A 27,602-nucleotide genomic window follows, 5' to 3' on the forward strand; every position below is an offset into this window, starting at 1 on the left:
GCCTGCACATTTTTGGACTGTGGGAGGAAACCCATGCAGACGTGAGGAGAATGTGCAAACTCCACACAGACAGTTGCCTAAGGCTGGAATTGAACCTGGGTCCCTGGTGCTATGAGACTGCCGTGCCAACCACTGAGCCACTGTGGCACCCAAACTTTCTCTCTATTCTTTTCCACCAAATAGTCCAATAAATACCAACTTAAAAACAAATCAATCCTCCACACACCTTGAGGATTCGAAATTTGATCACATAATTTTCCACTTAGAAGGACAAATGAAGGACATTGAATTATTTTGAGTCTTACAATAAAAGGCTGACACTATTTTTTTTGTTATAGCTTGAACTGATTCTTTTTCTATTCAAAATGACATGACAATGGTGAAGGTCCAAAAATGACAACATCATAGTGATTAATTTGCTTTGGTGAATCTGATAAGGCCAAAAATACATCTACTATTGAAGCTGGTTACCTACCAGTTTATTTTGAGCCTTATTTGGGAAATTTAATGAGGGGAAACTTTCAGGATTGACAGGATGCAAGAGCTACCATGTAACGTATGCTACCACTTCAAGTTAAGTGATGTTTTGTATGGAAATAAAAATGTTGGAGCATTTTTAAAGATAGAACTGTAGTTCACTCAAGTTTTTTTTTGTAAAGGCGATATGCAGAGAATAAGTATTAGATGCAGTTTGAAAGTATAGACACCATAACATGGAAGTAAGATGAGAGGAGATATAGTTGACAGACATGAGAAAGATGCTCAACTGTTCTGAGCATCCTTTCCGCAAAATAACAGGGCAGCATGCCTAGAAGGGGCTCGTAAGAATACCTCTTACATCTGGGAAGAGATACAGGAAAAAAATGCACACACCACAGTATGAACTAACAATTTGCTCAGAGGCAGGAAGAAAACGTGATGATTTGTCTTCTACCAACTCCTTTGTTAATCCAACCAAGCCCCCATGACATCATCAGATTTGATATTACTTAACTGCAACTGATCAAGTATTAAACCTTTTAGACCCATGTACAACATTTCCCTCACACCAGCTCTTCTGTATGATATTGGCGAATACTTATACTTGAGTTGGTCACATTGTCAACATGCAATGTAAAATTAGAACCATGTCACACTCAACTGCAAAAAACTTCAGGTTAATCCTGAGCTAAATTTTGGTTTGCCCCTACACATCTCATGTCAGTATGATAATTTCCAGTTCAAGACTTTTATATTGCACTATTTTTAACTGACATTTTTTATGTGAATTTTCTAAGCTTATTGCAATTATCTAACTGTTCTCCTACCTTGAGGTAAATTATTTGTCCTGCTTCATTACTTAGAACCAGGTCAAATGCTGGATTATTTTGCATATAATATATTGATGTAGCAAAGTTTTTGGATGCACTCTTACAGTCTTTGTCTTTATTGATCACAATTTTTTCTGTCTCAGAATACTTCAAATTCTCTAGTATTACTATTTTATAATTCATGCAAACTTCTCTTGCACCTGTAATTTTCATCCTTGATTAATTTCCTCCTCTTCATTAACTAATATACTCTCAACATGGAAATAGTCCCTTACATAGAAGAAATTAATTGAAGAAGATAAAGAAAACAGATGGGCTGAGGAAATCATGGAGTGATGTCCTGGGACTGTGCTGGCTGGTGTCTGATAAACATAGCATTGCCTGATGTAAGAGGTTTGATTTCAGTCATTAGAGAGTTTTCTGTTTGTTTGCCTCACTGAAGTTAGCTTTGAAGTGCTTCTTGGTACCATACTTGGCTGATAACTCTCTTTTGGATACGTTAAATAGCATGAGACAACCCCAAATAAAATGAGACATGCCAAATTTGAACCTAAAAATTACTGTGACACTGCAAATCATGAATGGCCTATTTAAATTATTTTTATGCAACTTTAGTAAGGAATTAATTTGGTAATCTTAAATGAATTAACACATCCTCTAAGAATGCCATTGAAATGATGAAAAATTACATTTCAGTATATACTTCGGTACGCTGTCCCATTTTAAAATTTCTATGCATTGGAGAATGCACATATCCCAAACCTTCGGAAACAGATCTGAAAGCAGTTTGTCTTGACAAAGCATAGTATTTATGAAGTTTAGAGGGATAGACAGTTACTGCTGTAAAGCATCTCAACCAACAATTGAGAAATGTGCTCCAGTACAAAGTGAGCAATACATTTTGTAATACTATAACATAATTAATTGAACCAAATTTGAAAAAGCTAACCTCTGCAACTGTAAACTGATAGGCAGTATAAACTCCCTCTTTGTATGTATCTGAAAGGCAAAATCAGTGCAATTTATTATTCAGCAGCACTGTATCAGAATCACCAGTCACAGCTATTTATATATGAGGCAATATATTTAAAAGCATTTAGGACTGAGAATTAAGAACAACAGATCACCCCTACAGGTAATATAACTGCTTGATTATAAATGTTGAATTAGCTTACCAACTATGTGCTAACCAGATTTAATACTTCTTTTGAAATGACAGTCTCAGTTCAGAAATAAAATATGTGGCTTGGACAATTATCTTGATCAGAGGCTAACCGAGATATAATTGGCAGCAATCTTCGTCTTTTATAGTAAATAAATATTCTGAGGAAAATGATTTCTCTGGTCTGACATGTAGAGTGTTGTTTAGTGGATATCCAGTATTTAAAGCAGTTTTGGACTGCCATAGTAATTAAAACAATACCTTTCGATTCTCCATCATCCCAGAATAATTCTCCACTAGCCTTCCCTTGTTCATCAAGGGCAATGAGGAGACCCAATGGGTTCTTCCGACTATGTATAAGAATAAAATATTTATTTGATGCAATTCAGCAACACTTTCATTATCTATAATAGTTTAACATAAGTGTGTTTAACTTCAGAAAAGTTAAATATGAATCTGGCTGTACTTGCCTAAAAAAGGTAGTGTTTGCTGGTTGCTGCGTTGGGAATATAAATCCACCTCTGACATGAAGCCCCAATTTATCGCCTGGTAGATGCATGTCCAGAAACTGCTTTCGAGATGATATAGCAGAACCCTAATTTAGTAATAAACAAAGTTTTTAAGAATATATGCATACTGCATTTTGTTCTAATTTTGCATGACAGTACTGGAAAATTTGAGCGTGATAATGATAGTTATTTAATATAATTTCTGCATCAATTTATGTCTTTAACCTGGCATGTAATGTAAATACTGTACTCTTGTCCAGTGGCCATTTTGCCCAAAAAAAGAATAGACTTATGGAGCCGAAGTTTTATCCTGGAAGTTGGCAGTGGAAATAAGAAATTTCCATATTTCACATTCCCATCTCAGGGAATACCAATTCTAGAGATATGACATTGAACCAGGGATGGGAGGGGTGAGGTCATGTTGGTGGAAGGTGGAAGGTGTTCACAATGGTCAGACTAACTGATGTGGCAAATATTCTGAGACATCCACAGTGATTGCAGGATATGAAGATAGAATGTTTAAAAGGCCAGCCTCAGCCTTGTGGGACTTTGTTCAAGTTAGAATGAAAACAGAAAGGCCAGTTTTCATCCTATACCATTCCTGCTTACCCCCACACACTCATTATGGTCACCAATGCTGCCTCATGTCCTCCAAACAATCCCTACGTCCACTTGTCAAACAGTACACTTTGTGCATGCCTCATCCTTAAAGAATACTTACTGAAATCCATGATAGTATTGAAATGTGTGAGTTCCTGCTGGATCAAACAGCACTGCTGACAATCAATGTCATCAATTTCACAAAGTTCATTTATATAATGTTAGAAAGTTTTAAATGATAGCAGTTTCAGCTATTGAAACTTTACATTATTGGATGATTGGCACTTTTATTATTACTTTGAAGTTGGAAAGAAGCATTTTCAGCATAGTGTCATGTTTTCTTTGAATTTTTTGAAAGTTTTTTTAACACATTCTACAATCAATTTCTGGTTCATTGCTTCTTTGTAGTGCATAGTTGTTGAATGGGCACTGAAGCACCATAAAATGGGGCTTGAGGAACTATTGTGGTATGGGTGGAGAATATATTTTAGTGTTTTAAGTTTCTTTTGAAGTTAACTTTCAAGAGGTACCCTCATGCAGACTTTGAATGATGAAACCGTTGAAGTGTCAAGTGTATGGGTGCCAGTTATGAGGATTGATCAGGATGGGAGAGAGATTATATCTGGGTTGGTGATGGAATTAGAGGATAGCAATGAGACCAGCAAGCAAGGGATTTGCTGTGCTCAGCAGGATGTGTCAGAGCTGGTTGGCAGGGTATGGTGAGGGCTTGTTGGAGATATCTGAGAGGTGTCAGGGCTGGTGAGGGGCCTTTCTTGGTGCTGAACAGGGATGCTGTGGCCAGCACATGAGGAATATGGCTGGGAGTGGCGGTTGATACTTAGGGCCAGCCAGTGGATGGGTGGGCCATTGGAGTAGTTAATAAGAAGTATGGCTGACACTGAGTAGAGTGGAGTGTTGTTCAGGCATGGAGAGATATCTGTCCAAAGAACATGGTGTTAGGCCTGGAGGGTTTGGAATGGAGGTAGGGAGGGGGGAGTGGATACTGTAGTTTTAGGGTTGGCCAGTGGGCGAATTGTTTTGGGTTCTGGGGTGAAACAGGTATGAGATGAATTTGGAACCGAGGCATTTGATAGCTGGTGAGTTTGTCGGAGACCCTGGAAGATGTAAGGTGTCAGCATGACACTACGCTGAAAATGCTTCTTTCCTACTTCAAAGTAATAAGAAAAGTGCCAATCATCCAATGATGTAAAGTTTCAATAACTGACTACAGTTGTGGTGGAGCGGTAAGTTGCAGGAGCAGCTTAACACTTACCCAGGAGTTAGATTACCTTTTAACAGTCTAATCTTTCCTGGGTAAATATTTATTAACAGGAGATGACCCGTCCAAATCCATTAAACTTAAGAAAGATTTTTGGTGAGATCCGTTTGTGGGGGAGTTACACATCATAATCTTCAGTTTACCGGGTAATTCCTGCGGACACTGTTATGTCTGGAATTCCATGGCATTCAAATGTGCAGTTTAAGTCTGTGCTTCTCCAATTACTACCTGGCCGTTGGAATATCTGGGCCATTAAATTCAGTCATACAGCACTCTGAAGCCATTAAAAATGAACAGAACTGATTTCTATCCTGATAAAAAATAAAATTAGCAAACTGTTGGGCAATGGGATAAGTGGTCAGCCAAGCTATTACCTTGGAATTCTTCACAGTGATAACACAGTTGCATGCTGGATGATAGAAAAAATAGCAAATATAGCCTCCCTGTTTTTATGTCTTAACCAAGTTGACTACACCTCCCCATTCACGTTAAAGTTTGGAGGCAGTAGAATTAATTTCAGAGACAACGATAAAGATCTTTAGTGTTTTCTTGTAGTAGCTATTATCACTGGAATTGAATATCTGATTTCTGGCTCAAAGTATACTTAATGTTTTTTAAATCTGTTGCTGTACTCGATGGTTAAGGAAAATCTTTCGTTCTCACAAATGATAGCACTGATTCCTATGTGTGCTATCCTAGCAGGGAATCGTAGCCAAAAATTGTGGGTCTGCAGTGTATAATTTTCTATCCATTAATTTAATAGATGGAAAATCTGATGCATTTGAACCATGATTTATTGTTTGTTCATTGTCAGTGCTATCGCACTGCAGGAGTGTTCAACTGTGGAATAAGAATTTATGAGTTCAAAATTGAATTAAAGTGATATTTACTGTTTCATACTCATACCAAACTGCATCAGGCACATAGGCACGGACAATTTCCGTATTCTGAAAATAAAGGAAAGTATATAAGAATCATTGTTATGAATTTTTAAGAAAGATATTTAGCTTACATTTGAAAAATGAAATAAGAAAGGCATCATTTTTATTTCACCCTGACAGACATTCCTTGGCTTCTGATGTGCCATAATTCTACAATATTTTCAGCCAAAACTCATAACTTATATCTCTGTAGCACAATGACTGGGATCAACACCACTCTAGAGTACTGACCACATATAGTTTGCACTCCAGTGCAGTGCTGAAGGACCGCTGTAAAATCAGAGGTACAACTTTTCAGGTGAGATGTTAAACCGATTGGCAAAAAATAAGGAGTGAAACAGTGTTGATATCTTTATGATATTAAAGGCTGAAATTTCCCACTTTTGGCAAAGGGATTTCTTGAGTGCCTCCTGTGGCTGATGCCACTTTTTTTCATGTAATCCTCTGCTCTACATCTTATTTCTGTAATTGGCCTCTAATATGCAACTGTATGGCAAGAGAGGTGGAAATATTTGCTGCTACAGGGGGCTTGCAATGCTCACACTGGTAGAGCCATATTTAAGCCCCAGCTCCACACCACCTCAGATCCTGCAAGCCAGAAACTAAACTTTACACTGTGGACCTGCATCATGTAAATGTATTAATTAGGAGCAGATATAGGCCATTCAGTTCTTCAAGTCTGCTCCACAATTTAATTAGATCGTGGCTGATTTATTTCTATTTCAAATTTCATATTCCTAGATTTGTACTTGATAAACTTTGAGTACCTTGCCTAATAAGAACCTGTGAACTACACCTTAAAAATATGCAATGGTTCTGCCTCGATCACCTTCTGAGACAGAAAGTTGCAAAGCCTTTCAAACCTCTGAAAGAGAACATTTAAAAGAGTGACCCCTAATTTAGAAACAGTGCCTCCTAGCTTTGGCATACTCCTGCTCCCAATTCATATGCTCATATATTATGCTGCAAAATGGAACTCTGAGATGTGTCACCTTATACAAATGCATCTAATATAATTAATTTATTTGTGGTACACTGCGGGAGTGGAATGGAAATCAGACTGCTACACAGCTGAAATAACACAAAAGTTTTGCAACTTGGTAAAATCAAATGGTGTACATATTTAGCTGTACAAGACAATATTTCTGTTTAAGTAGTGATATCAAGATAGTGTTGCATCAGAGTAGCACCAGGATTCTTTGAGTTAGGAGAGACTGCCTGATAACAACCTTTGAATTGGTCCAGCTACATTTTGTACCAGATTTGTAAGTGTAGAGCAGCCACAGAACTCCAGAGTCAGCAAACGGAAAACGTATATTTCTCTCAACTTTTGGTGTGAGTGAAAAGATAAAAAAATTTAAAAGGAAAAATTCAAATCTTTAAATAAAGACCTAAGCACCAGATCAACTATTGAAGTGAAGAATGGCCATTGCTTCACACACAATGTACCATCATGGCTAAAATGAAAAGAACTGTGAGAGACACTTTAACTCACCCCTGTGATCTGTACTGTTGATCTTCAGAATTTTGTTTTTCCTGTCTACATTTTTCTCTCTATTGTACCTGGGTCAAAATATTTGTCTCTTTGTATTCATGAATGAATTTTTCCATGGATATGGTTTTAGTCAGATGGTAGTTGATTTATAATCCTTTATTTTCTCAGCCATTTGTCAAATCATAAGTATGTTTCTATTGGAGTTATTTTGTTGTTCGCGGTGAAACTTTTAAATTGCTTTTGCGCTGATTAATAGTCAGTCAGAAAAATTGGTCATCTTATTTGGCTTCATTTGGTAGTTACACATTGGCTTGTGGAAAAGTAAGACTCCAAAATCAATGCACTAAGTTGTAACACATTACAGAACTTCATGAATTGCACAGTCATCTTTAGTCATACACTGGCCTCAAGTAGAATTCAGAATGAGAGCGACTTTTTAACCTGCAGCCTGCATCTCAACCTCCTATCCCCTCCTTTGCTCTATCGGGTCTAATCTTTTTATCTTGAATTTCCTGCTATCATTTCCCCAGGACTGCCTTTCAATGAAGCCCATACCTCAACTTGAGTTTCTCACTTTCCCCAGGACTTCATGAATTTACCCTAATAGGTTACCTGACCATGAATATACAAATCTCCCAGACTGACCATGACCCATTTTCCCTGGAATGACTTGGATGGATAGCCTTGACTGAGCAGTCAAAATAACAGGAAAGAGCATACGAATCAAATCACATTAAATTCAGTGAAAGCATCCAATTACTAATGAGAGAGTAAACCATAAACTGCTCTGTACGAAATTCACATTTGTTTTGATATTTTAAAAATCAAAGTCATTCCTATTCTACAATAGTAGAGTGATAACTTTGTCATTTGTTACTAGTTTGTACATAGTTCAAGTATTTTTAAAAAGACAGCTTTTTTAACATACAGGATCCAGTACAGGTGTGATAAGAAGTGCAGGTCCCCAGAGGAACTGAAGGTCGATAGTCCATGTTGTTTTGTCTGTAGGAAACCTTGTAAACGATAAAACAGTTTGCATGTTTGAACATTGTTGCATTTGAATGTCTTTATATTATGGTTAACAGTATATTAAAATGAAATTTGCTACTTTATCGTCAATTGTAACGGTGAATAATTAATACAACATTACATGTGGAATCAGGAAAATATAATCAAATCTGTTTCTACATTTCCTGATAAATTTGTTCATATCTATTGTTAGAAATCTATGTAATATTTGTTGTGATTTGTACTATACAGCATAACTAATAGAGCAAAATATTATAAGACATTTTACAATTCAGGCCAGGAGAGATAACCAAGCCCAAGCAGAAACAGCCACTGGACAGGCCACATTAATGCTCCATATTTCTATCATATCTTAGGATACAACCAATTTCATCATATGAATGGCACATAAGAAGATAAGAACACAAGAACTAGGAGCAGGGGTAGGCCATGTGGCTCCTCAAGCCTGCCCGGCCATTTAATAAGATTATGGCTGATCCTTATGAGACTCAGCTCCAGCAACCGCCCACTCACCATAACCCTTAATTCCTTCACTGTTCAAAAATTTATCTAGACTTGTCTTAAAAACATTCAGCGAGGTAGCTTCAACCTCTTCACTAGGCAGGGAATTCCACAGATTCACAACCCTTTGGGTGAAAAAGTCCCTCCTGACCTCAGTCCTACATCTGCTTCCCTTTATTTTGAGGCGATGCCTACTAGTTCTAGTTTCACCTGCTAGCAGAAACAATCTCCTTGCCTCCACCTTATTTGTTCCCTTCACAATCTTATATGTTTCTATAAGATCTCCCCTCATTCTTCTGAATTCCAATGGGTATAATCCCAGTCTATGGTGGCTGGAAGGTTTCTGCTAGGACTTATTTTGTTTGTGATTCCGAATTACCATGCAAGAAAGAAAATGTATCCTTCTATTTGGGATATATTTGAAGTGTTCTGCAGGCATGTTGGAAGCATGATATAATACAAACTGCACAATTCTCATCCATACTGATCCTGTTAATGAACTTTACCTTAAATCATACAAAATGTCTCAGTATCTTTCCTGTACTGTGAAATCTGCGCCATGTTTTTCACCCACCAACTTTGACAGATAATTTTTCTCTAGATCTCTAACGATTCCACCTTGAGTTGCTTGATGGAAAATTTGCAACAATAGTTTGAGGTAATATATTGTGTGGAAGATTTGGCCCTATACTCACATCATCTGAGATGTCATAGTTCCGATCAATATGGGTTGCACAAAACATGGATGTGAAAGCAAAGAAATACTACTGATCAACATAATGTCAGTAGCAAGTTTGGCCATATTTCCATGAATTATATTTTCACGGATTTCATCTTCCATTTTCTTGCTGTTTAAATTAATTTCAACTGAAATTGTTCATTTGAGCTCAAAACTGTTTAAGCAGAAAGAATACCACATGTACTGAATTTCATTGAACACAATTTCAATATCATTGGGGAATTAATTTCCCTAGGATGGTTTGATAATATGTTGATATATGTTTAATAATTAACAACATTCACTGATTCTTTAAAGAACTTACTCGTGAAGCAGTGGTCGAACTACAGTGTCTCCATAAACATTGGCCTTGTGAAAGAGTGTGTAGAGGTAAGGAAGCAATGTATATCGAATATTCAAGTAATGCTTGGAACTGTTCACTAAAAGGGAGTCTTCACCATAAAAGGCAGGATCTTGAGGCTAAAAGGCAAGATTTGAATTATGATGACTTTTTTTGTTATTGTTATTAATTAAATCTGACCTTAGGCCCCACCAATTTTTGGGTCAAAATATATTTTCATAAGTTGCTTTTTCCAATATTGCAATAAAATATTCAATATCAACTCACTTTATAATTCTCAGCATTGTGGTTCCTAGAAAATGGATAAAATGCTCCAACCTGCATCCATCTCCTACACAGTTCTTCAGGTGAATTGTCAAAGAAACCACAAATATCTGCTCCTATCTGTTAAAAGGAAGTACAATTGTGACTCCTGCAGCTCTTCAATAATTAAGACTGTTCAGTTTCTATAAACAGTTAAGCTCTCCACAAACAAACCATTGTTGTGATTGACATTTTGTAATCTTGATAATGCATGCCAAATATTGCTCAAAAAGGATTTGTCATCAAGACATATAACCAGTTGAATGTTGCTTTTCTGACTTTTACTGTCAATTTTGCTGATGTATGCATAAATTAACTTACATATGGAAAACCAAAAAGATTAAACTCAAGCATTCCGGGAATTGCCCACTTGATGTCATTCCAGTTTGCTGCATTATCTCCCAGCCAGTGTCCTGAGTAACTTCCTGACCCAGCAAATGTTGATCGAGAAAGAATAATGCTTCTTTTTCCAGGAAACACATGGTTAATTACTCTGCAATGTCAAGGAAAGGCTTTTGTTATAATGTTGCAAAGACGACTTTGTATTTCCTATTTTTGCTCATGGGCTAAAAAAAAGAAAATACCGTTTTCAACCAAGGAAAATGTTCAAAGAGATGGTTGCAATTCTAAAAGTCATGTTTATGGAAGCACAATGTGAATTGTTACAAATTTACATTTGTTCCTGAAACAGAGAAAGCAAAATCAGACATTATGGAGCCCATGATTCTGAACTAAGGGATAATTATTTACGAGCAATGTTTTATATTTAATTGTGGTGAATAGTCGGATTTATAGTGATTGTTCCCTGATTGGGAAAGATTCACTTAGATTTTTCAATTAGAAAATGGCTGCCTTAGTGAAGTCCGAATTAAATACCCCAAAGTTTTTCAGGAAGACTATCAAATGATCCAAAGCCACCTTGCATGTTGACCCACGATTCAGCAAGGTCTGCCTAGTACTATTTGCCTTATGTACAAAAGGAGAGGCAGAAATCAGAAGGTTGAAAAGTGAAGGAATCATTAAATCTGTGCAGTTTGTGGAATGGGCAGCATTAGTCGGATCAATTGTGTAGCCCAATGGGGCAGATCACTTCTGTGGGGATTTTAAACAAATGATAAACCACTTCTCGCAGCAAGATAAAACCCTACTCCTTGCATTGAAAGTTTATGTGCAAAGCTGGCAAGAGGCTGTCTTCACAAAGCTGGACGTTAACCATGCATACCTGCAATTGCAGTTCGATGAGGATTCCCAGAAAGATGCTACAATTAATACAGATAAGGGTTGGTGCCAATACACGAGTCTTCCATATAGGGAATTGTCAGCCTGTGCAATTTTTCAGTGGGCAATGGAGAACATTTTACAAAATCTATCCCAGTTACCATTTACCTAGATGAGGTGCTAATAACACAGAAGACCTATAAGGAGCTTTTACAGAACTTGGACGTAGTCTTTAGATGTTTCTTCAAGGTGAGTGAACAACTTAGAAGGGAAAATCGTACATACTCCAGGCAACCCAAGTGACCTACTTGGATACAAAGTCGACAAGACCTGGTTACCCCCATTGGAAGAAAAAGCAAGGGTAGTCAAATGTGCCCCAGTTCCCACATCTGTTCGGGAGCTTAGGTCTTTCCTTTTTATGGTGAATTATTAGGGACAGTTCATACATAACCTGGTACCTTTGCATCAACTACTAAAAAAGAGTCAGCCTTGGAAATGGTCACGTAGCCAAGTGATAGCTTTCAGGGAAGTGAAAAAACAGCTAACATCTTCTAAGGTGTTGGCACACTATGATCCTAAGGTAGAATGCGATGCTTCCCCATATGGCATCAGGTTAGTTATGAGCTTATTTGTGGTCCAGTGGAGAGAAACACTCAAAAGCGTATGCATCCAGGACTTTGGGTATTGCAGAGTGTAAACATGCCCAGATAGAGAAGAAAGGTTTGACAGTCAGACTTGGAACCAGGAAGGTCTACCAATACCTTTATCGACATAAATTTGTAATAATAATGAACAACAAACCCCTGCTAGGTCTACTTAAAGAGCACAAGGCAGTGCCACCCATAGCAATTAGCAACACATTCACAAGCATTTATTTCTACCAACACCAATGCATAGCAAAAATGTGTACATTTTACAAGAAGCAGAAATTCAACAAAGTCCTTCAGATAGCACCTTCCAAACCCATGATCATTACCAGCTATAAGGATGAGGATGGAAGATACATAGGAACGCCACCACCTACAATTTACCCTCTCAGTCTCTTAACATCCCAATTTGAAATGTAACCTTATTCCTTCTGTGTCTCTGGGTCAAACTCCTGGAACTCCTTCTTTAACACCATTGTCGGTGTTTAACTAAATGGACTATAGTGGTTCAAGAAGGCATTTCACAACTACCTTTTCAGGAGTAACAAGGGAAAGGCAATAAGTTCTGGCCCAGCCAGTGACACTGAAATCCCATGGATGAACAAATAAAAATTGCATCGCATGATTTTAGCAATTTTGCCAATGAATTCTTTTGAATTGCTGTTGTACCATTAAAAGTTGACTACCTTATCCAATGATACAGGGGACTAACCCAATAAAGAATACATCATTTGTGGTTGAGCAATATTGACTTGAAGGGCCCCAAGTTCAAGATCTTTGGTGGCCTACGGTAAGGGTGCTACAGTTAATTGCACTGGACTTGGCTCAAGAATTGGACAATCATTTGCGGGTTGTCTGGCTATTTTCCTCTATTGAAAGTGTATAAGTGCTGAGTTGAATATGTTTTCAGAACTCACTCTTCAGATAATGGCTCCTGAAATTCTATGGGAATGTCCCTAATTTCCGGCATAACTTCAATTGAAGACAAATGGAAATTGTTTTCTGTCATATACTGGTATTTCTCTGATAGTGATGTTGGCATGAGCTGGAGTATAGCACAAGACTTAGGAGACTCTTTCTGAATTTCAAGACCATGATACTAGCCATTTCAACTAAGTAGTGTAGAGCACGTAGGGACTGGCAAACAAAAAAGAGAAAGGAACACTGATAAACATATCCTTGTCATATGGAAATGCATTGCTCTTTTGCTCTGTATAAAATCAATTTTGAGAAATGATCTAAAGCCAATATATAAAATTCTTTTTAATCCCCTCTTCCACTTGAGTGAATTCTGGCTTTTAGAATATATGAAGTGAATAAATTAAGTCAGAATTTCAGATCATGCGTTACATAGACTAAATTTCCAAGCTGAGAAAAAATAGCAATTCAAAAGCCTAAACTGTTTAATTGTAATGCCAGAATGTTCCAATTGTTTTCACGTAGATTTTGTTTTGAAAAAAGCATATTTGCCCTTATTTGCTAAAATGATTCTATGATAAATTTGGCTGTTGTAACCATGGGAGATCCTAGGAAGATAAATACTTTGCAATCATTAAAGCAGCCTACCTAATGCCAGATCCTCAATGAAAGTAGATGTGAAATTAACCTTTATTGGCATATGCTTCAAAGAATGCAGACACTTATAAAAGTGGATACAAGACTGAATATAGTCAATTTCTGAATGAATTAGTACCATAAGTGATTTTGCATGCAGGTGAATGTTTAGCTGGTTGTTATAAAATTGGAACATTATGGATCAGCTCCCCATTTTATAAGCCATCTGATTTTCCTGATATTGATTGAAGTAGAAACAATTATTTGATCGTTTCTGTAATAAGCATGAAGTTGATCCACAAAAATCTGTTTTACAATAAGGCTGGAAGAAAAAAAAATCATCCTAAGGTCTGAACTCAAGCAAAATGTTTAAGGTTCTTGCTATGATTTGTAGCTTGGATTGTGGGTGAGATTGTCATCAACCTCAAGCAGAATGTTTGGAGGCGGTCTTTAACTCCAGCAGAAGTGTTGTGATAATTGGTTTCGTAAAACAATAAAATCATTAACAAACTCCTTCACCTTATGGCACTGATTCACCTCAACATATTAAAATTTATTCCTACGTTTAACACTTACTGTTCAGTAGCAAGTATCATTGAATGTCCATAAAGACTGTGAAGATCATAATGCATTCCTCCAGTTTGACAGGCATCCATGCAAAGGGTCTTAGCATACATCAGTCTATCAACAATCTCTTCAAAAGAAAAGATTTCATAATACAGAAGTTCATATCCAAAAATACAAAAATATACATCTAACTTTGGCATAAGTTCTACTGAGACAAAGTTAAAAACTTATCATGAAAATTCCACTGTGTATGGATCTTGTCTTATTTGCTTATTTTGATTCTGGCATGTAGCAATGTCTTTCCTTGTAGATTAGGATCTCTCATTCTCAAATCTAAATATCAAATCTCAGGTGACAATGCAGGGAAGTCATGAAATAATCCCCAGAAAATTTGCTTCATTACATTAATCCACTTAATAAGTAAAACAGAGCAAAATAGAAAGAAACTAAAAGAATGTTTGAATTATATAAGAAAGAATTTGACCTGTTCAGGAAGCAACTTCTTTACACCAGTTAACTCAGCTAATTTGTATATAGAGAATTCTGAGGGAAAACTTCTACTAAGACCTAGGGCAAGTTCGAATGGTGTTTGTGCCTATTTGAACAACAAAACAGCTGGCAATGAGAGATAGTAAGAACTGCCAATACTGGAGTCAGAGATAACACAGTGTGGAGATGGAGGAACACAGCATGCCAGACAGCCAGAAGAATAGGAAAGCTGATGTTTTGAGTTGGGACCCTTCTTCAGAAATGGAGGAGGGGAGGGGTATTCTGAAATAAATGGGGGGGGTGTGATTGAGCTGGGAATGGCAGGTGGGTTGGCGATAGCTGGTAGGTAGTGGTGGGAATTGGTCAGTGACGTGGGAGAGGAGATGGACAGGTCAATGAGGTGGGGATAAGCGTGAGGGCTGGCAATGGGATGAGGCTGGCGTTGGGGAGATTTTGAAGCTAGTAAAGTCCACATTAAGATCATTGGGTTGTTGGCTCCCAAGGCAGAATATGAGATGCAGTTCCTCCAGTTTCCGGGTGGTGTTGATGTGACACTGGAGGAGGCCCAGAATGGACATGTTGTCCAGGGAGTAGGAGGGGAAGTTGAAGTGGTTTACTGACTGGGAGGTGTTGTCGTTTGTCACGAACTGAGCGTAGATGCACCACGAAGCGAGCTCTAGGCCTCCATTTGGTTTCCACGATGTGGCGGAGGGAACAGCGGATACAACAGACCACATTAGCGGATGTGCTTTTGTGCTCCTGAGATGCTGTTTGGCCTGCTGTGTTCATCCAGCTTCACACTTTATTATATTAGCGGATGTGCAGGTGAACATCTGTTTGATGTGGAAGGTATTTTTGGGGGTGGGGTGGAGGTAAGGGGGGAGGAATCGGGGCAGGTGTAGCATTTTCTGTGGTTGCAGAGAAAGGTGCTGGGGGTGGTGGGGCTAGTGGGGAGTGTGGAGTGGACAAGGGAGTCATGGAGAGCCCTCTCATCCCCTCCACATAGCAAAAACAAAGACAGAATCCCCCTTGTTCTCACATATTTCTCCATTTGCCTCCCGATTCAACACAACATTCTCTGCCACTTCTGCCACCTGCAATCTGACTCCACATTGAAGGATATATTTCCCTTCCCACACTTATCTGCCTTCTGGAGGGACTGATCTTTCTGCAATTTCCTCATTCATCAGTGAGGCCAAGGGGAGGCTCGGAGACCATTTTGCAGAGCACCTACGCTCAGTTCGTGACAAACAACAAAACCTTTCAGTCACAAACCACTTCAACTTCCCCTTCTACTCGTTGGACAACATGCTCATCCTGGGCCTCATCCAGTGTCATAAAAATGCTACCAGGAAACGGGAGGAGCAGCACCTCACATTCAGCTTTGATCTGTCCGTCTTCTCTCTCACCTATCCGCTCCCAGCCCAACACCTACCTCTATTTATTTCAGAGCCCCCTTCCCCTCCCCATTTCTGAAGGAGGGTCCCAATCTGAAATGTCAGCTTTCATGTTCCTCTGATGCTGCCTGGCTTGCAGTGTTCCTCCAGCTGTGTTAAACCAGCTGGCCATACCTGGAATTAGTCTTTGCTTCAAACATTTTCCCAGAAGGGATTTTATTCTTTCCCCTTCAAAGGACAATAATGGATTAATTTGGGAAACAAACATTCACTTTGGACGGGACGGGAGTTTGGGGTCATGATCTCCAAGATCATAATTGAGCTAATGGAGTGGACAATCTGTTGAGAAAGTCCTGGGAAGAGCTCCAAGATACAGTGACACATGCATTTGGTTTTTACTTCCCCAACTCACAGTTTGTGGGAATGGGAGGGAAGGTAACTGGTGTTTCTCAGGGTCTGCCATTAACACACCCATATTCCCTTTGGCTCAGAATTCATTGCGAGGATGACTGAGCATATTTCAGTGTCTAACACAGGCACATTTTTTTTTCTGGCACAAAGTTCCCTGTGAGAGAAGGGTACTTAGCACATGGGTCCAAGTTTCTACTTGGGCTCGATGTGTTAGGCAAGATTTTCTTGCAATATTTTTTATTTAAAAGCTCATAATTCGTATATGTTTAGAGTAACCAAACACTATAGATAGGCAGAGAGAGAACATGCTTATCTTGCCTTCTTGTTTTGTTTTATGGCTTCGTCCCTCACCCAAAGTCAACAATTGCAAACCATCCCCTCAGCCCAATTCCTCTTCCCTCTACCCAATTCCTCTCCCATTGCACCACACTCAATAACTCTTGTAGGCCTAAATTTTCACTCTGAAAGCATATCAAATCCGAGGTATATACACTTCATTAGAATTTTTAGCCAGCAGAAAGCTAACCACATTGATGTGGGGATAGTAAGAACTGCCAATGCTGGGGTCAGAGATAACACAGTGTGGAGCTGGAGGAACACAGCTGGCCGGGCAGCATCAGAGGACTTCATAAAACAGAAAAAAGCTCAAACATGTAAGATGAACAGATGATTTTCTGAAGAAGGGAACCAACCCCGAAACATCAACTTTCCTGCTCCTCGGATCCTGCTTGGCCTGCTGTGCTCCTCCAGCTCCACACTGTGTTATTACATTGATGTGGTCTGTGCAAAATCTGTTTGCTCCCATGTCTATTTGACTACTGCCTCGACTTAGGACTTCCTGTACAGAGTTTCCTCAACAGAAGCTCATCCCACAAACCAACTGTAGGCCCTGATGTTCAGTTGGGTACTCTTGTCCTGGGGCAGTGAAGTGATAACGACCAATGCCTTGATGGGGAGGTTGAGGTTGGAAGGATCTATTGGACTGGGAGAAGAATGGGGGAATGGAGGAAGATGTAGTCAGGCACCCAGAACATCTGATATGGAAAGCAGCACTTGAAGGAGGTGAATACCCCTCATCCAATGCCACAGCAGAAAGACATGACATGACATGTTGGGTGCCACCATGACATGGCAGGCAGCCCTGATATCTGAACATGGTGCATTGCTCTTCACTGAACATCTGTATACCCTACATAGTACTCCACGCTGGGAAAGATACTAGTGTGAATGTGTTTTGTGTGCCTTGAAATATCCGGAATGTCTGATCATGGTGTCAAATAGTTGTTCAATGGACTTGATGCACCTTGTTGAAATGTGGACTGTATAGAATCTGGGAATACATGCACAAAACACATGCAGCTGAACCTTGGCTACTATGATTCAAGGAAGAGCTCACTCCATTTTAAAATAAAACTTGAAATAAATGCTGGAAATCTGAAACAAAAGCAGAAATTGCTGAAGAAACTCAGCAGGTCTGGCAGCATCTGTGGACAGAAAACAGAGATAACATTCCTGGTTCACTGACACAGTCTGATGATTTCGAGTAGACCATTTAGGATGAAGATGAGGAGACATTTCTTCACCCAAAAAGTGGTGAGTCTGTGGAATTCCTTACCACAGGAAATAGTTGATGCCAAAACATTGAATGAATTCAAGAGTTGGCTAGATATAGCACTTAGGTGAATCGTGTCAAAGGTTATGTAGAGAAAGCAGGATTCGGCTATTGAGTTGGACAATCAGCCATGCTTGTGATGATGGCAGAACAGGCTTAAAGGGCCAAATGGCCTCCTCCTGCTCCTATCTTCTATGTTTCTGTGACCCTTCAGTTGACAAAAGTGTTAACTCTGTTCTCTCTCCACAGATGCTACCAGATCTGTTGAGTTTCTCCAGCAATTTCTGTTTTTTTTGTGCAAAATAGAACTTACTTGGAACAAAAGGTGGATTGTTCCATTGATTCTTAACACATCCCTTTACTGAACCAAACTTAAAACTTGACACTTCATTCATATCCTGCAATTGAAAGATATAACAAGATGTATTTAACAATATATACTGACAGGTTTTACAATTAGTCTTCATAAAGTAGAGAAAACACAAACAAATAAGGTGAACAGGTGAGATAAAAATTGGAACATACTATCCAAAGTCCATCATAGTTTATTTTTTGATGGAAGTTTGCACATTCCTCCACCCACCATTTAATGCACTGGGGATTTGTGTAGTCGGGGAAGACAGTTTCACCTGGCCAGACCTAAATGAAAAGAGATAAAGAAACAGTGGTGTGTTTATGGATTGTGAATTTTGTCTTTATAGCATTATAAACAATAATGGAAAAATAATGTTATGAATCAGAACATGATTAACTTTTCACTGTAAAGAACTTCAAATTTAGAATTCCATTGTAATAGATGGGTGTTGAGATCATTGCGCATATGTAATCTATCAAAACAATAAAAATGCATTATTGTAGTCAACATCTACATATGTCCATTTATAGTTTAATATTTCCAGATTTTGTCTTTCAGGAATTAGCATTCCAAAGCATATGTACAAAAAAACCGTTACCTCTCCTAAAAGGGGTGTCTTTCTGTCAGATTCATTGATCCACACTCCCATTTTTGTGCCCTTGTCATAAGAATTGTAGGGACCATGTATCAGTGCCTGTGTGCTAATGGCTGGATCCTGAATTATGATGAAAAAAGCAGAATTATAAGCAGTCAAGTCACAAAAACTGTCAATCACATCGTGTTTCCAAAATGTTAATCTTAATTTGTTTTGCAGTTGCAGTAGACAATGGTAAAGCAATATTTATTTTCTAAACTTAGTTGTGCTGAGAATCCTTTCCCTGCAGACATTAGTGAAATAGTTGCATTTTTTGTGATGACCTAGCAGCTTTCATACTGTTAGCTCACAAATTTATGAAATGTAGTTCATTACATAGTTGGCATTTGAATTCAGCACCTCTGGTTTACCAGTCTTGTACTAATGTTTCTAGTATTGTTGTATTTAACAGCATAATGTTTTTGCTAGATCATTCTTAGTGCAGCGCTCTTCCAAGGTCGTAAATGAGTGATTTTTAGCATAGCAACAGAAATATGGGTAATCGTAGCCTGTCTTGTGATATTTTTAAATGCTATTTTTGTTAATGTTTATTCTATGTGGTTTATATTCAAGTAACAGCTTGACATGCAATCATTATATATTTTTGCTTCTTTAAAACACTTCATTCTATTTTAAGTTATTTTCAAATGATCAATGAAATGGACAGCAGTAAGATTATGCAACTTACCAAAATGATAATGTATCTCTGGCCATGTGCATGTAAATCACGAGCAAATTCAGGTAAATTGTAGAACTTCTCCAAATCATAAGTAAAATCCTTTTTATTTTCCATGTAGTCAATGTCAGTGATCTGGATATCCTAAACAATGTTATTTAACACACCATTAGCCCATAACTGATAAAGGAATCTAAAGCATAGATAGAATATTTTCCAAAAATTGAGATTGTTGCCCTAACTTGTATTGACAGAAGATCAAAATATTCTGCATTTGATACTTCTTTTCCTTATTTTCAATACTGGTTAAGACTTTACCCTGCCTTGTCAAAAATATTAGATAACAAGACGTAGAGCTGGATGAACACAACAGGCCAAGCAGCAACAGAGGAGCAGGGAGGCTGGCATTTCAGGCTAGATTTTTCTTCAAAAATATAATTTTCTGCAATAGTACAATATTGTTGATGACATTTGAAACCACAGTTATGTATTTTATTTATTTTGCAAGCGTTTCTATTGCCTCAATGAGTGGGACGGCCAGGCTAGTGGCAGTTTAGTTTAGAATCTAGGGCCTGAATTTCCACAATCGTTGACAGCTTCTCTATCATTGTGAAAATAACCCTGGAGTTCTGAAACTAAAAGTTTCGACCCAAACATAATTGCACACCAATGGTTTGTAGTCACAGTTGCTAAGATAGTACACTGCCTCCTCTCATGTCTGCTTTCATCAATTAGATGAGTGAGAGAAACTATATAGTCTGGTTGGACTAGATCTAAATTTTTCAGATGGGTATGGTGCCATTTTGGAGTGCTCCCAGGCCACTTATGAGGAGACCATATACCCCTTAGAAAAGTTCTTTTCTTGAGGTAAGCTACTCTTTGGGAGCTTAAATGTAGTTGTAAATCTGCATAAAAAGTGCACAAACCAATTGAAACTGTCAACAGAGCTGTCAAAAGGGGTTGTCGATATGTCAAGACATTTAAAACACTTTCCTTTTAAATTTTGGAACAAAATCCCTGTCGTGTTTAAAATAACTTGTGCTTGGCATTTCACTCTGTTGACACATACAAGAGGTTTAACATGACTGGATTAGTGAGGCATGGCTGATTTCATAACCTTCCATTATCACAGTCTAGTTCCTTTCAAATTACAGTTTGGTAAACACCACCAAGGGAATTATAGACGATTTCAAGGCTCATGCTGCATTGTTTATTTTTAAAAATGCAAGTTGAAAGTAGTGAGCTTAATTTAATCAAACAGAGTGTTTGGTTTTCAAAATAGTGAATTATTTTGTTGCAATTTATGAACTTTATCTAATCTCATCATGGGTCCTGAGTTCTGCCCATGCTGGATTCTGGGTAAGTTGCCACAATAAATAAGAGAGCAAAGCATAATGGGTAAGAGGCATGAGTTGGCGCTAAGATGGCATTAGAGCCTATAAAAAGAAATGTAGGCTGTGAAGAGAAATGTTAGTTAATATAGGGGTTGTGGAGAGCCCTGGGGCTGGATGAAAGGCATAAGGTTGAATGCATTGTCATGCAATGTTAATGAGTTGTGTGTGGGCTGAAGGAATGTGACAGGTGATGTCCGACGGATGGTTTATTTTTTTTTAAGTTTTCTTTCACAATGTATAGGCATATTGAGGCACATAACTCTTCTCCAGATCTGATGACCTCAGCCTCTACACTCTTCCTGGCATAACTCACTACAAACTGAAAGAATACACTGTTATGTAATGTAAATGAGGTATGTGTGGGCTGAGGAAATGCCACCCCCAGAATGCCACCCCATAGGGTATTTTATCCTAGGTCAGGTTTACAGAAGGAGCAAATGTCCTAATATTGCTTCCTTGCCCTGAGAATGTAAACTCATATTTGGATTATGGTAAAATGGATACAACATTCATGTTCAATCGGTGATGGAAATTTCATCCTGTACAAACTCAGTTAACATGATAAATAACAATGTCACCACACATAAAATCTTGCTTTTGAGACTTAATCCATGTAAATATCCAACTTTGACATACACATTCTAAAATGATAATTAGAGTTGAATTAAGTTTTATGAATGAAAAGTCAATTGCAACCTGCAAATTCTGCTCTCAGTCTCCATCATCTAAAAGTGTAATTATTGTTCAACACTAAACAATCAGGTAATGGAGTTTCAAACATAAACCTGATGTTAACACAATTTGTTTATAGAATCACAGAGTATAAACATATACTTTCAGTATAAGTATCTTATTCAATATATAGGTGCATAAGTGAATCAACAGTTAATGGACAATATTCAATACAATTAAACAGTCAATTAATATATAATTAACACTGCTGGGTTAAAAAAACAAAACTGCGTATGTATTTCACATATACAGGCAGACATTTTTTAAAATAAACAATTATTCGACAATTTGTGAAATGTTTATACACTTATTTCATTAGCTAAAACAGAAAAAAGTAACTTCTTATCATAATTCATATCATAACTATAATGAAGGAGTATAATATATATTGTTATACCTTGGGAACTTATTTTTTTAAAAATTGAGGTGGATTCGGTTTTACTATTCATGTTACTATATTATAAAAATGCATGAATAGTTTGTTTGTTTTTCTTTCCTTTATGTGATAAACACTTGTTCTTGTGTTAAAGGAACATTGACAGCCATGTCTGAATATGTGCTATGACAAACTCTGCAATATCTCGTGAAAAATTCTATTAAGTCAGTTTTTATTCTGGGATCTGATGTGTCCAGCCTTACAATTAATAAGAAGCATAAAACAACAAAAGGTAAGCATTCAAAAATTCCTGGATAAAACCTAGAAACTATTTTTTCCTGTTGATCTGGTTGGGAAGAAGGCAATTATGATTCCTGACATGAGGACAGCAAGAAACAATTGAAGTGGATTAATATGGTGGTGACAGAGTGAAGAAAAGAGACTGGATCAACTTTTTTCGTAACATGTTCATAAGAATTAGAGGCAGTCACCACAATAATTAACCTTTGCCTTAAGTTAAATTGGAATATTTGTCAGAGGATAATAGCTATACGTTATTATGGTATAAGTCAGAAAGAAATTATTGTATTTATTCCCATTACATTGTCTTCCTACAATCTCTTGTAGCATAGTTACTCTTCCCGTTAAGATACTGAAACTGTGGAATATTTTCCAAGTCATTCTGTATCATCCATGGAATCCTCCTTTCAGCAAAAGCTGACAAACTTGAAAATATCAATATCTTGAAGTTTATTAATAACACTGATAATTTAAATGGCTATAATATAACTTACTTCCATTCATTGTCTGAGTGCTGTGTTTACTGATGTTATTTCATGCCACAAACACAAAACTAACTGTGTTTTGATCCTGTGACAAAGAGATAGTGACTGAAAGTGAACTTGGTTCCTTATTACCATAATATGAAATGTGACTGTCTTAAAGGCAGGTACCTATCTAGTTTGGGAACCAAATAATAATTTGTTATATCACAACATGCCTGCTTTACCCTTTAAAGAATGGGATTCCCTTCCCTAATAAAAACATACCAAGATAAAAATTGATACATTGAGCGGATTTTGAAGCTGTGTCAATTATTCTCAGATCATCACTCTGCTCCTTTATTTTATACATTAAGAAAGGGATCCATATTTCTGACAAGACATTCTGATCAGAGCTCCATGTGAAATATTACGTATGCCTTAAATTTGACCAGGCTGTTGTAGTGCATGACATGTCACTTTCATAAGGCGACAGACATGTTTGGATTGGAAACAATTCCATAATACAACAAATGTGCTGAAAAAATTACAACTGCTGGAGAGCAAAAAGGATCAGACATCTATGGAGAGAGAGTAGGTTAATGTTTCAAGTCTAGGTTACTTTTCATCAGACTTGAAGTAAAGTGTGGACGGGACAGCATTTATGCTCTAGTGTGGTTGGCACAGGGCTGGGAGTAGTGTGTGTAGGGTACTGATGAAGAAGACATCTTCATAGTTCAGAATAAGTGAATAGAATATGAGAATGGCAGAACAATTGTGTTTCTAATGCCAGACTTGAAAGGACAGTAAGTGGGATGAGAGGAGGGCAGGACATGACAACAAGCTAAAAGGAAGGGAAGAAATGTCCACAACTTGAAGGTGGCAAACTCAATATTACATCCAGAAGCTGTTAAGTGTGTAGACTGAAAATGAGATGTTATTCCTCCAGTCTGCGCTGTTATTCACTGGTACACTGCAGCATACCGAGAACAGGCACATGATCAGGACACTGTGTCAAAATGACAAGCAAGTCGGGGTCCAGCTGGTGTACAAACTAGAGGTATTCTGCAAAGAGGTCACCCAGTCTGGGTTTGGTTTCTCCAAAGTAGAGTAGGCCACATTGGGTGCAGCAAATATAATACACAAAATTGGAGGAGGTACAGGTGAACTGCTGCTTCATCTAGAACACTATTTAGGCCCTTGGGGAGTGAGCAGGGAGACGGTGAAGGTGCAGGTGTTGCATGTTCTGCGGTTACAGGGAAGATGTCATGGAGAAGTGGAGTGGTGTTGGTGGTTGTGGAATGGACTAGAGTGCCCTGAGGGGAATGATCCCTGCAATATGCAGGCAGGGAGAGTGACAGGAAGATGTGCTTGGCAGTGGCGTTCTGCTGGAGTTGTCTGAAATGGTAGAGAATGATTCTTTGAATGAAGAGGCTGGTGGGTTGAAAAGTGAGAACAAGACGGACCTGATCACACTGTTATGAGTGATAGGAAAGGGCAAGGGTAGGAACACTGGTGATAGATCGGATGTGTTTGAAGGCCCTGTCAACCACAGTGGGTAGGAAACCACGATTGAGGAAGAAACAAGCTATGTCAGCAGCGATGTTTTAGAAGGTGGCATCATCCAAACAGATGCAATGTAGGTAGAGGAACTTGGAGAATGGGATGGAATCCTTGTAGGACGTAGGGTGTGACGAGCTGCAGTGAAGGTAACTATGGGAGTCAGTGGTATTGTAATGGATGGCAGTGGACAGTTTATTCCCCAAAATGGAGACAGAGAGATCAAAGAAAGGAAGGAAAGCATTGGAAGGTGGATGATGTGAAAGTTGTAGATGGGTGTAAATTGGAGGCAAAATGAATGAAGTTTTCACGGTCCTGATAGATGCATGAAGTGGCACTGAGGCAGTCGTCAATGAACCAAGAAAATAATTGTGGGAGGGGCCCAGTGTAGGACTGGAGCAGGATCGTTCCACATACTCCATAAAGAAGCAGGCAACATGTACAAAAACATCGGCAAGCATGGAATGGAGCATAGGAAAAGCAGGCCGCTAGTGGTGTGAAGAAAGAAGCATGCTGGGATCAAAATGGAAAAATAAAAGGCAGAGAATGGTGTGAGGCTTACTGGGAGTTGGAGCAAAGCAGGCTGAGCGTCGAACAGAATAACAAGCAGGCCAGGGTTGGCCAGGAGAAAACAATGAAGCTTGGCAATAAATGTACTTATCATATTAGAATTCAATATTCAGATATGCGAGGGGAATTGGACCAGTTTGCATCATTCCAAATAGAGATTGGAGAAACAGACAGGCCAGCAAATGAAGTGGGATATGAGCTGTGAGTCTAAAGTGAAAAGGAGGGGAGAAAATAATTCTCAAAATTATGTGATAGCATATGGAGTGAATTTTCTGGTGAACTTTTAATTAATTTGTTTAATCAACTGATCGGTTAATTAGAACAAAAACTAAAAACAAAGCCAATTTGATAATTTGTCAAATAATTAAAGTCAATGTTTAATAAATTAATCAGATCTAGGGGCATATAATTCTTTAAGTAAAAACAGCATTAAAGCTCCCTGATTTCACTAACAGTTTAAAATCGAAGATTATTATTAAAATGGCTTAGTGATATTATTTCTCTTAACCAAAGTTTTTAAAAAAGTTACATCAGCAGAGGATAATCAGCTAATTGGTAATGAACTGATGAGTCCTAATTTAAGTACTGTCTTAAATCTAATAAACAGGGACATGGCAGGGAAGCTTGATGCTGTGGAGTGCACATTCCGTTCCTGGTAGGAAATGAAGGGCCCTTCTCATGCAGTGGGGAAAGTTTCCACATGTGCCAGAGGTTTTGTCAGCAGCAGCAGCAGCTCATTATGTGGGTTTCATATCTTGAGCAGCTCCTAGCATGGCTGATGATTGATGTAAAAGTCAAGGTTGAGAGTTTTGCAGATAGATGTATTCAGCCCACAGCTTGAGACTGGGCAAGTAGAGAGGGAATTAGTGACCACTGGATAATCAAGGAAGCAGTGCAGCAGTTGCATGCATCTCTTTTCTCCAATGTGTATTGTGTTCTGAAGTGCAGGAGTATGGCCACAGCCTATTCCATGGCATCACATACATTTGGCTACACAAAGAACCAGAAAGAATGTGAGGAAATCAGTAAAGGGAGCTTAACAGCTGTGGCTGCTGACATATGCCCAGAATGGATCGAAGTCTCCACTGTAAGCATATGGAGCACTCTGAAGGGAGAGGTTGAACAGCTGGTGGCCATAGCCAACTAAGGTACAAATGACATTGGTGGAAAGAAGGAAAAGCTCTCTGAGTCTGAGGTTAGGGAGCTTGAAAAAACATGAACAGACTCCAAAGGAAGAATAGTGGTAATATTACTGGATTTGTAATCTAGATGTTTAGGCTGACTGTTTGGTAATGCTGCAATTGTACAGGCTCTTGGTGAGGCAACGCCAGGAGTATTTTGTCCCGCCTTTGGTGTTCTTATCTGAGGAAGGATGTTCTAGCTGTGGAGAAAGTTAACAAAGGTTTACCAGAGTGATTCCTGAAGTGATAGGACTAATGTATGAAAAGAAACTGAATTACTTAGGGCTGCATTCACTAAAGTTTAGAAGATTGAATAGGGATTTCATAGAAACCTATAAAACTCTAACAGGAACAGACAGGGTAAGGCAGAAAAGACATGGCTGATGACTGGGCAGTGCAGAACCAGGAGTCACATTCTAAAGATATGGGGTAGGCCATTTGAGATTGAGATGAGGAGAAATTTCTTCACCCAGAGAGTAGTGAGCCTGTGAAATTCCCTGCCACTGAAAGCAACTGAGACCAAAACAGCATGGGTTTTCAAGAGGAGTTATATACAGTTCTTACAGCTAAAGGATCAAAAAGTGTGAGGTCAAAGTGGGAAGAGGTACTGAGTTAGATAATCAGCAGTAATCATATTAGATGTCTGAGCAGAGTCAAAGGGCCTACCTCTGCTCTTATTTTCCAAGTTTCTATAAATTCACTGTTGGATCAGATTTTTGAGCATGACGTGACTCAAAATGATTAATTAGTATTAAGGGAAATTTACGAGACAACGGTCATAGCTTCTTATGTTATAAATTGGTTCGGGAGAAGGACAAGGAACAATTATATTTTAAAAATGGTAGGTGGGCCAAATTTCAATGGGGTGTAAAAATACTGGATCAGGTAAATTGGAAACAAGGAATGATATGCAAAAGTATAATGGATTACTGAACTAAATTTAATGTTAAGGTAATTTGGGAACAGTTCAGGTACGTTCTATGTGAGAGAAAATAGGACAAATGAGTCCAAACCTATCTAGCGGAAAGAGAAATGGGTTTGACAAAGCAGAAAAATAGGACAAATAACAGTTATCAGAAGGATAACATAAGTGAGAACAAGCTGATGACTGGCTATAACAATTGGAGAGGAAGTAAATTTAAAATAAACAAATAAGAAAAGCATAAAAGAGTATGACAAGAACCTGTTTTATTGGGATGGAAATAGTCAAAGAATAATGAGACAGCAAGAGGCGCCAATAGGAGACTGAAATGAGAATGT

At 38.3% G+C, this 27,602-nt stretch overlaps 1 protein-coding gene across 1 annotated transcript in view; it reads right to left on the reverse strand.

The window, feature by feature from the left end:
• The window catches only part of si (sucrase-isomaltase), a 169,185-nt gene that overhangs the window by 84,296 nt on the left and 57,287 nt on the right, over positions 1–27,602 (reverse strand). The window contains exons 13-25 of the mRNA XM_059651067.1: positions 19,781–19,912; positions 19,057–19,173; positions 18,629–18,742; positions 18,417–18,501; positions 14,204–14,321; positions 10,530–10,701; positions 10,173–10,289; positions 9,870–10,024; positions 8,225–8,309; positions 5,751–5,807; positions 2,943–3,067; positions 2,734–2,822; positions 2,260–2,309 (exon numbers count right to left, since the gene is read on the reverse strand). Coding sequence (XP_059507050.1) covers positions 2,260–2,309; positions 2,734–2,822; positions 2,943–3,067; positions 5,751–5,807; positions 8,225–8,309; positions 9,870–10,024; positions 10,173–10,289; positions 10,530–10,701; positions 14,204–14,321; positions 18,417–18,501; positions 18,629–18,742; positions 19,057–19,173; positions 19,781–19,912 — 1,416 coding nt within the window. The remainder of the gene's footprint in view (positions 1–2,259; positions 2,310–2,733; positions 2,823–2,942; positions 3,068–5,750; positions 5,808–8,224; positions 8,310–9,869; positions 10,025–10,172; positions 10,290–10,529; positions 10,702–14,203; positions 14,322–18,416; positions 18,502–18,628; positions 18,743–19,056; positions 19,174–19,780; positions 19,913–27,602) is intronic.

This window comes from Stegostoma tigrinum, chromosome 14 (genome assembly GCF_030684315.1).
Source record: "Stegostoma tigrinum isolate sSteTig4 chromosome 14, sSteTig4.hap1, whole genome shotgun sequence".
Classification (NCBI taxonomy): domain Eukaryota; kingdom Metazoa; phylum Chordata; class Chondrichthyes; order Orectolobiformes; family Stegostomatidae; genus Stegostoma; species Stegostoma tigrinum.